The 12,510-nt window shown below is 50.4% G+C and overlaps 2 protein-coding genes across 2 annotated transcripts in view; one reads left to right on the forward strand and one right to left on the reverse strand.

The window, feature by feature from the left end:
• Positions 1–4,443: 4,443 nt before the first annotated feature.
• Positions 4,444–6,737, reverse strand: LOC144590384 (putative G-protein coupled receptor 139). Its single transcript, XM_078395033.1, has 2 exons — positions 6,605–6,737; positions 4,444–5,345 (listed from the first exon to the last, which is right to left on the reverse strand). The coding sequence occupies exons 1-2, from the start codon at positions 6,735–6,737 to the stop codon at positions 4,444–4,446; spliced, it is 1,035 nt and encodes a 344-aa protein (XP_078251159.1).
• A 5,370-nt stretch (positions 6,738–12,107) lies between these two features.
• The window catches only part of LOC144590385 (pancreatic secretory granule membrane major glycoprotein GP2-like), a 33,892-nt gene continuing 33,489 nt past the window's right edge, over positions 12,108–12,510 (forward strand). The window contains exon 1 of the mRNA XM_078395034.1: positions 12,108–12,240. Coding sequence (XP_078251160.1) covers positions 12,189–12,240 — 52 coding nt within the window. The 5' untranslated portion in view covers positions 12,108–12,188. The remainder of the gene's footprint in view (positions 12,241–12,510) is intronic.

Genomic DNA, 12,510 nt, shown 5'->3' on the forward strand with positions numbered 1-12,510 from the left:
GCACTCGCATGGGCCCTAGCTACGCCTGCCTCTTTGTTGGGTACGTCGAACAATCCGTGTTCCAGACGTACACTGGCCCCATCCCCGAACTCTACCTCCGCTACATCGACGACTGCATTGGTGCTACCTCTTACACCCATGCAGAACTCACTGACTTTATACACTTCACCTCCAATTTCCATCCTGCTCTTAAATATACCTGGACTATCTCTGACATCTCCCTCCCGTTTCTGGACCTCACCATCTCCATCACAGGAGAAAAACTAGTGACGGACATTTATTACAAGCCCACCGACTCGCACAGCTATCTGGACTACACTTCTTCCCACCCGGTCCCCTGCAAAAAGTCTATCCCCTACTCCCAATTCCTCCGTCTACGCCGCATCTGCGCCCGGGATGAGGTGTTTCACACTAGGGCTTCCGAGATGTCCTCGTTTTTCAGAAAACGGGGCTTCCCCATCTCCATTATAGATGAGGCTCTCACTAGGGTCTCTTCTACATCCCGCAGCTCCGCTCTTGCTCCCCATCCCCACACTCGCAACAAGGACAGGATCCCCCTCGTTCTCACCTTCCACCCCACCAGCCAGCGGATCCAACATATTATCTACCAACATTTCCGTCACCTACAACAGGACCCCACCACTGGCCATATCTTCCCATCCCCTCCCCTCTCTGCGTTCCGCAGAGACCGTTCCCTCCGCAACTCCCTGGTCCACTCGTCCCTTCCTACCCAAACCACCCTAACCCCGGGCACTTTCCCTTGCAACCGCACGAGATGCAACACCTGTCCCTTTACCTCCCCCCTCAACTCCATCAAAGGACCCAAACATTCTTTCCAGGTGAGACAGAGGTTCACCTGCACCTCCTCCAACCTCATCTATTGCATCCGCTGCTCTAGATGTCAACTTATCTATATCGGCGAAACCAAGCGCAGGCTCGGCGATCGCTTCGCTGAACACCTGCGCTCGGTCCGCATTAACGCAACTGATCTCCCGGTGGCCCAGCACTTTAACTCCCCCTCCCATTCCCAGTCTGACCTCTCTGTCATGGGCCTCCTCCAGTGCCATGGTGAGGCCCGCCGGAAGTTGGAGGAACAGCACCTCATATTTCGCCTGGGCAGTTTGCGGCCCGGTGGTATGAACGTCGACTTCTCCAACTTCAGATAGCTCCTCTGTCCCTCCCTTCCCCTCCTCCTTCCCAGATCTCCCTCTATCTTCCTGTCTCCACCTATATCCTTCCTTTGTCCCACCCCCGACATCAGTCTGAAGAAGGGTCTCGACCCGAAACGTCACCCATTCCTTCTCTCCCGAGATGCTGCCTGACCTGCTGAGTTACTCCAGCATTTTGTGAATAAATCCAACCCCCTCCATGTCTCCCTCCTACTAATGTCCCCCTCCCCAGTTCAAATATCAATCCCCCTGTGTCTGCCTCACATGTCCTAAACCCTCACCATCCCCTCTGCCCCTCCTCACCCTTTCCTCTCCCTCGACTCCCATAACCCTTGCTATCTCCTCTCCATCCTCCTTGCTGTCCCTGCCCAACCATCGTCCCCTTCAGCCCCAAGTCCTCCCTCCCACCCTGCCTACGCCCCTCACTGCCCACCCTCCCCCCACACCCCTCCCCACACCCCTCACCCTCTCCCCTACACCCTCCCCCTCCCCTACACCCTCCCCCTCTCCCCCCACCCTCCCCTACACGCCTCTCTCCCCCAACACCGCTTACCCTCCCCCTACACCCCTCCCCCTCCCCCCTCCCCCAACACCCCTCACCCTCCCCCTACACCCTCACCTTCCCTCCCCACACCCTCCCCATCCCCCTCCCCCAACACCCCTCACCCTCCCCCTACACCCTCACCTTCTCTCCCCTCCCCATCCCCCTCCCCCAACACCCCTCCCCCTCCCCCTCCCCCCTCACCCTCACCCTCTCCCCTCACCTTCTCTCCCCACACCCTCCCCATCCCCATCCCGCTTCTCACTCCCTTCCCCCTCACTTTTCCTTCCCACCCCCTTCCCCGCCCCCATCCTCCCCTTCTCTAACCCACCCTGAGCCACCCGGCCCCACCTGTCGTCTCTCCCCGCTCCATCCTCCGTCCCCTCGGGCGCTCCCTCGCTCTCCGACCGTTAAACCGCCATCCTCGCGGGGCTCGCGATCGACCTGACGGCGTGACGTAGGGCGGGACTGAAGGTCCGCTTGACGTGTTGACGTAGGGCGGGGCTGGAGGTCCACCTGACGGCATGACGTAGGGCGGGGCTTGAGTTCCACCTGACGTAGTGACATACGGCGCGGCTCAGGACCACGTGACGGCGTGACATGAAGCAAACCTACGGGCACTGACGGCGTGACGTAATGGGGAGGTCGGGACCAACTGACGGCGTTACGTCATGGGAATCCCCTGGCCGACCTGTCGTGTGATGTAGTTGGAATTCCGCGGGTAGCGCGGGGCAGCGGGTGAAGGTGGATCCTGGTCCGAATCAAAGATACCAGAGGAACAAAATGGTTTCCTGGCTTAAACGGGCGCATATTTCCTTCTGCAGGAGGATTGAGAGTGATCAGCCATGATCGCATTGAATGGCGGTGCTGGCTCGAAGGGCTGAATGGCCTACTCCTGTACCTATTGTCTATTGTCTATTGTCTATTGACCTGTGCCTGCTTAACTTTCTCAGATTTTACCAACCGTTTAATAGACAATAGGTGCAGGTGTAGGCCATTCGGCCCTTCGAGCCTGCACCGCCATTCAATGTGATCATGGCTGATCATTCACAATCAGCACCCCGTTCCTGCCTTCTCCCCGTACCCCCTGACTTCGCTATCTTTAAGAGCTCTATCTAGCTCTCTCTTGAAAACATCCAGAGAATTGGCCTCCACTGCCTTCTGAGGCAGAGAATTCCACAGATTTCAAGCTCTCTGACTGAAAAAGTTTTCCCTCATCTCCGTTCTATATTGCCTACCCCTTCTTCTTAAACTGTGGGCCCTGGTTCTGGACTCCCCCAACATTGGGAACATGTTTCCTGCCTCTAATGTGTCCAATCCCTTAATAATCTTATATGTTTCAATAAGATCCCCTCTCATCCTTCTAAATTCCAGCATGTACAAGCCTCCGTCGCTCCAGTCTTTCAACATACGGCAGTCACACCATTCCGGGAATTAACCTAGTGAACCTAGCTGCACGCTCTCAACAGCAAGAATATCCTTCCTCAAATTTAGAGACCACACATGGGTTGAACATATCTTAAGGATTTTTCATCATTGCATAACAGGGCTACCTTCTCTGGAGTCATCGGAGGTCCAGCGCTGATTCGTTCCAATCATTTGTCATAATGTATATTAATAGGACAGGTCGGTGCTATGATTGAAATTACCGAGAGCAAAGAGAGGGTTTCCACAGGGTAAACATAGACAGAGAGCGTAGGTTGAGTAGACGGATGTTAGTGCACGTAAATGAATCATCCGGATATGTTTGCGTATGTTGAAGTTCGCTATGAAAATCTGCCCCCGTTCGCTCAATTTATTGGGAGAAGATGATAACGAGAATACCATCCCTGATCTCTGGGAAACCTCCCAGTAAACAATAATGATTGAAATGGCGGATAAATCACACTTACACTCAATAAGACATCATAAAAAATGATTAAAAACGCTCGTGCAAGTTGAGTCCAGAGGAAAAAGTGAAAGAATCAAAGAGAGGTAGAGTGACCGGGTACAGAGAGAGGAATCGAGAGACGGGGCACTAACGGAGAGCGGGAGCAAAACGCAGGGGAGATCGTTGAGGAAGATTAATATACAGGAACACTCATGCAGAGAGATTTGGACTAAACACAGAGTACACAGTCGAGGACTAGAAAGGGAAAAAGTAGATAAACAGAGGCCATCTTGTAGAGAGAGGGGGAGAGGGCGAGAAACCCGTTGCGCTGAGAACGGTGATGACTTTGATACATTGTTCTGGTTTCATCTTCAATGATGCCGAGAGAGTTGAACTTTGCTTAGCTTTTTAAGAATGAAAAATACCCGTTTGGTTCCTTTGGGATAATTTATTGCTTTGAGAAGAACTGTCGATGTGACAGAAATGTTCTGTGACAATCTGAAGAAAACATCCTGGTTGTGTTGTTGCGCTGCAGATTTGCCGCATGCTTCGCCATTCTTTAGATGATTTGCAATTGAACCAGAATTTCTAAGTTAGTTCAGTGGTTCGTAATTCCGATGTACTCTGTGTTGAGGCGCTGGTGGGGCAATGGGGGCGGGTCTGATGGTGGTGGGAGGATGGTTGTAGATCCAGCAACTGCCGGAGATTCGTTGGGGCAAATGAAGAAATGTTGGTCACGGTATCCGGGGACATACCAGGACTGTAACTGTCCACTTTGGGTTAGCACACTGAGTTTTCACAGTGTGCCAGGGAGTGGGATGCGGTGCGGGGGTGGGTGGGTCGGATGGAGAGGGCACGGATTCCTAGACTTCGCGGCGCTGAATGCATTTTTTAAAGGGCGATTTCACCACTTCTTTAAACTGCTGCCTGAACTTAGTCTGGGTGACGGCGTAAAGAGCAGTGTTTGTGCAGCAGCTCAGGATCTGCAGCATGTAGCCCACTTCCCCGATGGCGAATTCTGGATATTTCCAGCTAGGAATTATTCCAGCCAGTCTGAACCACACAACAAATATCGCATGGACTGCCCACAACACGATGAAATTCCCCGAGATGACCAGCAGTAAAATGAGGGATTTCCTACGGCGCTCCACCTCCGGATCTCTGCCACTCTCCCCACTGCTGGGACCCCGGAGTCTCCTGCGGGCTCTGCTCGCCACTAACACGTATCTGATGGTCGAAGTGTTGAACAGGAGAATGAGGACAAATGGGATCACGGGGGTGATGAGATACTGGAGAAACTCCCCGATTCCCCAGGCTAGTGAGAATCGAACACCAGGTGTTGCCCAACAAAACCAGGGAGAATTAGAAAGCAAGTACATACCCCTCAACATAAAATACCAGAATATGTTTTTTAAACAGCTCAGCACAGTAACTGTCCCCAGAACCCAAGCCGCTGTTCTCTCGGTGCAATACTTTGTTTTCAGCTTCTGGCAACAAATGACAACAAATCGATCAAAGATGAAGGTGACGGTGAACCAGACAGAACAGTCGGTGACGGCGTAAAGCAAGACGGCGTGGATATTGCACACTCTGACATACTTCAGGAATATAAACGCTTCCCAGTAAGCAATCGGAATCTGCCTCAGTATCAGGTCGACAATCGTCACCAGTAGATCAGCCGTTGCCATGGCGATCAGGTAGCGAGTGACACCTGTGGAGAGACCGCACTTCCCCCGGGACAGGACCACAATCGTCAGCGAGTTCACTGTGAGGAGGGAAGTAAACAGACATGACAGCGGACAAAGCAAATGCGGCAGATTTATCGAGGGGCAAATCAAATGCACAATCCTGCTCTGGGATTCAGAGTTGTAGAATAATGTCCAACGAGGCTGCCTACCAGTAATAATTCAACGAAATAAATTACTAATGGTAAAATAACTGCATCTGCTCGACTACTTAACAGATGAGAAGCAGCAGTTACGACGGTTCGGATAAAGAACCAAACCGGTTTCTGATCATTGCTCACTTCACCATGGGAGTTTAGCTCATTGGTTCACTGTGAATTGGGTTCAGTGTGGGCTGGAGAACACACACTCGTCCTGCTCTTTATGCGGGGACGTTGCGTTAGGGTTGGTCAATCAGCCCAGGGTTATCCCTCTGTTCATTGCCCAATGCGCCAGTGTCAGTCTGTTGGGACAGTACTGGTTCCGATACGGAGCAATACTCAGACACTGTGATATTGGGCAAAACTGGCCCAGGTCCCAGCAGGAACCATTCGCTTCAGTCGCACCTGGGAGGAGGAGGGAGGCAAAGGAATGCGTGTCAGTATCTCAAGAGTACATTACACCTGTAAAAACTATAAAACCTGTAAAAATCCAATAAAATCAGTTTACTGTTTGCCGTGGTCAGTTTCGGCAGCTGCATATAGGTCGCCAGGCGCACGCCAGCAGTGAATTACAGCAGGAAAATGACTTACAGGAACTGGAATGCCGTTAATGATTGTTTCCCGTTTTAGTAACATTAGCTGTGATAAACCGCGGGAAACATCTGATCTCCACAGTCAGCACATTACCCATTACGCAGTCGAAGATTGCTAAAATGGAACACGTCATGGATTCATATCATATCATATATATACAGCCGGAAACAGGCCTTTTCGGCCCACCAAGTCCGCGCCGCCCAGCGATCCCCGTACATTAACACTATCCTACACCCACTAGGGACAATTTTTTTTACATTTACCCAGCCAATTAACCTACATACCTGTACGTCTTTGGAATGTGGGAGGAAACCGAAGATCTCGGAGAAAACCCACGCAGGTCACGGGGAGAACGTACAAACTCCTTACAGTGCAGCACCCGTAGTCAGGATCGAACCTGAGTCTCCGGCGCTGCATTCGCTGTAAAGCAGCAACTCTACCGCTGCGCTACCGTGCCGCCTTGTCAGAGCTACAGTCAGTTATATCGGATCCCGTAACTGCCGCTTCTCACCTGATGTTGCACGAGAATTTAGACGGAGACTTACTTGGAAGAGCAACAAGGGCTAGGATGGGATAAACGACAGGCTGCATATTCATGAGTAACATATAGATCCGATCACTTAAGCTGTACGCAGACCCATAAGTATCGTCAGCCGGATAGAAGATACCCTTCTCCATCGCGGTAACATCCCAGTCTACCTTTGTCAGAGGCCGTAACATTTCTGCAACACCGCACCCACTGTTCCTCGATTGCAATCACTTCACTCTCTAGTCTTCTCCGATTCCTAACCACCATCTAACATCTCCCTTATTGTTCACAGATTCCGAATGGTTTTCTTCCTCTGTGGAGCTGTGAGTGTGATGGATGGCCTGGTCTCACTGACACTCTCACATCCCATCGACAGGAGCCTTTTTATTGGACCTGGTTAAACCCCTGGTGACACGAACGGGGCTCCGTGCTGACTGACGTTAATTGCACTCACTGAACAACTGTTAACTCCTTTGTGTCCGGGCACAAGTAGCCGCACGGAAAGGGTAGCAGTCATCATGGGTGATGATGCCCATTATTTATGTTCTGTCGAGTGGACTGTTAGTGCCAGGGAGCAATCTGCAGGGCTGATAGAGTCCACACCTTCTCTCCGCAATCCCAATAATCGTGAGCACTCGCCTGAAATCGGAATGTTCGGATAAATCGTTTCCATGGACGAGTGAATGGAAGTGGAAATTCGGGAACCTTGAATCATTTAATCTGACACCTTGATGTGGAGGACAGTTATTAGAAAATTAAACGAACGGACAGGCACCATTAGTTATATTTATGTAATGGTTTGGGGGCCCGGGCAACCGGACAGTAATAAAGGCATCCATCAGATCGCGTTTACACTACTTTCCTCTCACCCTAACTAAACCTATGTCCTTCTGAAGTTGATACCCAGACCAGGGAAAACAAAACGTCGACCTCTGCTCTCTGTCCCTCGTAACCGAACACATTTCATTCCGTTGACCTCTCCTCGTCCCTGGCTGCAGGGGAAAACGTCACTTTCCTCCAATCTCAAGTTTCAAAAGTGTTTAATTGTCGTATGTAGTGAAAACTCAATAATTATTTGTACTTGCAGCAGCATAACACATCTGTAAACACAGCACACGTTGAAAACATAATGAACAAATGATGGTTCAAATCTATTAGGGCAAATCCAAAGCTCGAAGTCTCAAGTGTAACCAAGGCATTTCGTAGCCCGTCATTTAGTCCATGTTTGTCGTGGTCAATAGCCTTATTGTTATTGAGAAACTGTACGTTAATCTGGGGTGATCACAGTTTGCAGACTGCGATACCCTTACTCCGAGTTGGCCGCCCCAAGGTATTGTGTATCTTGGGTCCTTTACTGTTTATTGTGGGGTGTATTCTTATTGGCATTAGCGCTGTGCATATTAACCCCCCTTATTCGGACAATCGGTAACAACAGAAAACATCATCCCACGTGTGGTCCGCTAGAGCGAGAGTTTACTGTGACACCAACAACATGTCCGGAACAATCACATTGAAATGCCGGCCGCGAAAACACAGCAATGCCTCGTCTTCCTCAGAAGAGAAAGGAAGTTCGAAATGTCCCCAGTATCTCTCACCAACTTCTGCACACTAGCAGATTGCATCACATCTTAGTTTTGCACCAACTCTGCCCAAGACAGCAATAAATTGCTGAGAGTTGTGAATGTCGCCCAATGCATTACAGAGAGCGGCTTCCCAATCCCCACCCACCCTCAGCTCCATTTACACTTCACGCTGCCTCTGGAATGCAGACAATATAATCAAGGACCATTCATCCCCTCTCCCTTTACTCTCGTACCCTCCCCCTTTGGGAAAAAGATACAAAACATAGAAAAGACGAATCGCCAGATTCAGGAACAGCTTTATCCCTCCTGTTATCAGACTGCTGAACGATCCTTCCAAAGGCCAGGAATACAGCCGATGTTCCAACCTACATCAAGAGGACTGTGGACATTTGCTCTGTGAGGCGCGAACTATGTTCTTCACTGCAGATTTTATCACTTTGCACAGCCTGGTGTACGCACATAGTGTACGATTCGCCCGGGCAGCATGCAAACACTATATCCTGGTGCACATGGTAAATATAAATCTGTACCAATAGATGTGCAACAAATGTCGCCATGGACGTGGTGGGCCGAAGGGCCTGTTGCTATGCAACTTGGGTCCAGGGCTCAAAGAGCACAGCAGTATTTCACCCCACACAGTATTGCTGTGATCGGACTCTGTCCAAAGTCACAACACAAATAGACAGGCGGTTTATGCAAAAGTATTCTGGTTCCGACACCATTCCTGGTCTCTGTATCCCCCATGGCACTTAAAGCCCTGTCTGTCTCTTTAACCACACCCAGACCCTACAAACCTATCCGTCTCCAACCTTCACCGGCTACTTCATCTCTCCCTATCTTAGTTTGTTTCTGCTTTTTTTTACTGTCAAGTGTACAGGGAAAACGTTGTGTTGCGTGCTATCGAGGCGAATAATTCCATGCCTGTGTGCAACATGTTTTACAATAGAGAAAGGAAACAGGGCAGAATATAACGTTGCAGCTGCCTCTAAACCCCTACGTATGTAACTCACTGTGACCCCATACACTCCTCTCTGTCTATGAACCCCTCCAACCCCTATACCCCTTCCTGTTTTTGTAACCCCCCTCCAACTCCTACACCCCTTCCTGTTTCTGCAATACCTTCCTAAGCCCCTTCTTACATCTGTAACCCCCCCCCCCCCTCCCCACCCGGCTATCAACCCCCCCCCCCCCCTGTCTCTGTAACCCTCTCTGACCCCTACACCCTTCCCTGGTAGTATTCTGATGACTTTCTCTTAAAGTCCCTCCAAATCCTCCACATCCTTCCTGTAATAGGCTTCTCAGGATGGACGGCAAGCTGGCGCGACGGTAAAATTGCTGCCTTACTGCGCCAGAGACCCGGGTTCGGTCCTGATCTCGGCTGCTGTACGGACATTGTACGTCCTCTCCGTAACCGCGTGGGTATCCCCGGGACCTCCCGCACTCCAAACACTTACAGATTTTGAAGGTAAATTGGCTTTGGTAAATATTGCAAATTGTCAAAGGTGTGTCGGATAGTGCAACTGTAAGGGGGAATAATTCATTGGAGCGGACACGGTGGGCCGAAGGACCGGTTTCCACGGTGTATCTTTAAACTACGCCAAACTAAACTAAACAAAACTGCACGCAAACTGAAAATGTGACTGAACCCAAATTTTGTGAAATCACAGTTGATGAGGAAACTACCGATGCCAGTTTTCACAGGGCTTTGAAACAACGACACAAATTAGGGTCCTCGTCGCATTGAAGGCCGTGGAATGAAACACCGGGGTTTACTGTAGATGAGGTGAATGCACAGCATGTTTTTACCCAGGGTAGGGGAATCAAGAACCAGAGGACAAAGGTATACGTTGAGGTGATAAAGATTAAATAGGAGCTTGAGGAGCAACTTTATCACTCACTGAGTGCTGGGGATATGGAAGTACTACTAAGCATTGAAAATACATTCGGACAGGTATATGGCAAGGAAGGGTGGAGAGGGATAAGGGTCAAACGCAGGCAAATGGGACTAGCTGTAGACGGGCTAGTTTGGTTAGAATGGGAGGCCAGAGTCCAAAATCCGGCTCCGTTCGTACGCTCCACATTCCCGTCTCAAGTTCTTGAATAAATCGGGATTTCCATGACTGGTGGATGCTGGATTATCGAAGTTACGTTATATTGGTTGCCACCATCACAACATGCGCCCTCAGCCACAGCCCCCGCCACACTGCCTTCCATCAATAATACAGATAAGTTGCTCACATTTATACATGAATGGCAATATATATTCTTAATCTTTTAAATTTACCCCACCACAAAGCAGCCCCTTTGTTGAGAACAAAGCTGCCCTGATACCCACGGTTGGCTGTGCAGATCCATGGGAGCTCTCTCCTGGTTGTTCAAGGGGTTTCCAACTCAACTCAACTCAATCCCACCAGACAATTCCACGATAAATTATTTGATGCAGACGCTAATGGAAGCTTCTCCATTGCAAGTCAATCAGGAATGTCTCAGCAACGTTTCCATCCCGTGGTTCATAATGGTGATTGTGTGCTGCAGACCAACGCAGCAAAATGTGGTTTTGTCAATGCAGCTAATTCGCTGTGGCATCGGCAGCTTTAATGCATTGGTCCTACCACTGGACTTCGTGCCGTCTGTGGTCAAATCTCAGTGCTTCTAATACCGTCCAGCAGCTTGATTGCAGCTCTCTCCCATCAACGCAGCTGAATGTAGTCTATTCAGTGCATCTTAGTCCGCTTTGGTCCAGTGCCAGATGTTGTTTCTCCAGCCTGACTGCATTGGTGCGGTGTCATTTTAATGCAACTTGCAACAAATATGTGTTTCCAATGCATCTCAACAGAGTGCCGCTCAGCTTCCAGAGCAGAACATTCAACGGATTGTCCGGGATTCACGGTGACTTAGTCGGATGGATTCAGAACCGGCTTATTCATCGAAGACAGCGAGTTGTGGTGGGCAGGGATATATTCTGGCTGGAGGTCCGAGACATGCTGAGTTCTGCGGTGATCTGCGCTGGATTGGCAGTTAGTGGGTGCGCACCGCAGTGGTAATGCGAATAAGAAGAGCTTAATTAGTTGACAAGTACAGGTGTCAGGGGTTACGGAGAGAAAACAGGAGAATGGGGTTGAGAGGGAAAGATAGATCAGCCATGATTGTATGGCGGAGTAGAATTGATGGGCCCAATGGCCTAATTATGCTGACATGAATTTATGTAATGGGGGGATGTTTGGAAAAATAATAAAGGAGAAAGGAATGGGATGGCAAACAGAACTTGCATAATCTGAATGGGCTGAATGGCCTGCTGGGATATTAGTGCATATGAAGGTGTATTTGTAACGTGTGGACGTTTCCAGTGCACGGCCTGGTGGCGCCGCACGTGGGCGCAGTATGTATATAGAAAATACAGGAAAATGAGCAAAACAGACACCAAGGCAATGGCAGCCAAGATGTACCAAACCAAGCGCGCCCTGCTTTCCGCCCGCCGCGGCCATTCTTCCGTTATGTTCGAGCACCCTCAGGTGGAAGGCACCGGCCAGTTCCTCCGATTCGTACACCCTCTCATCTGCTTTCTGGACGCCTCTTATAGTGTCACATCGTCCAAAGTTTGAGTGCTCCCTCGTCATCGGGAGAGATATGCCCGCGAAACCTCGTTGGAATTTCTCCGCCAGGTCACCGGAGTGCAGACTGAGGCGTCGGGACACTTAAAGCTACCGTTCCGTTGACGTTGAACAAGTGAGTATCGATCAGGAGGAACGCCGGACAGTTTCAAAAGGGATTCGGTCACGTGGGGAACGATGCACGGTTCCAATCCCATCTCGGGAGGCCGTCCTGGAAGTTACTGCCGCTTCGCCAAAGACCAGATGCCATGGGTTTCTGGTCGCCCAGGACTGGACTGGCGTAACAGAATCCCAAACGTCTTTCTCTCCGCGCCGGTCGCAGTCCTCCCAAGTGTTCCAGACCGTGAATAGTTTCAAGTGCTGATCTCCGACTTCTAAGAAGCAACTGGGAAGAGAGGAGACGCCGATGGATTTGTCCGAGATATGGATCTTGTCCGCATCTTGCATGTCGCCTCGTGGTAAGCGAAAGTCCTGTTTCCCGACCTGCAGAGATAGACGCCTGAGGCCCGAACGGTGGCGGACCTGATGACTAGATGCGGCCAGGATAACATGTAACCGGCCGGGAGATAGAACAGCGCGTTCTCCTTCAGAGATTCCTCTCCCGTTCCAACGAGAACTACCGCCTTGGTGTTAGTCTCCGTGGTGTTACAGAAGACCCAAGCCACGCCACGGGGACGGGTCGGTCTGTTGGGATGGATAAAGGAGGCTGGCTTTTTGGTGTGAAAGGG

This window comes from Rhinoraja longicauda, unplaced genomic scaffold, assembly GCF_053455715.1.
Source record: "Rhinoraja longicauda isolate Sanriku21f unplaced genomic scaffold, sRhiLon1.1 Scf000172, whole genome shotgun sequence".
NCBI classification, from domain to species: Eukaryota; Metazoa; Chordata; class Chondrichthyes; order Rajiformes; family Arhynchobatidae; genus Rhinoraja; species Rhinoraja longicauda.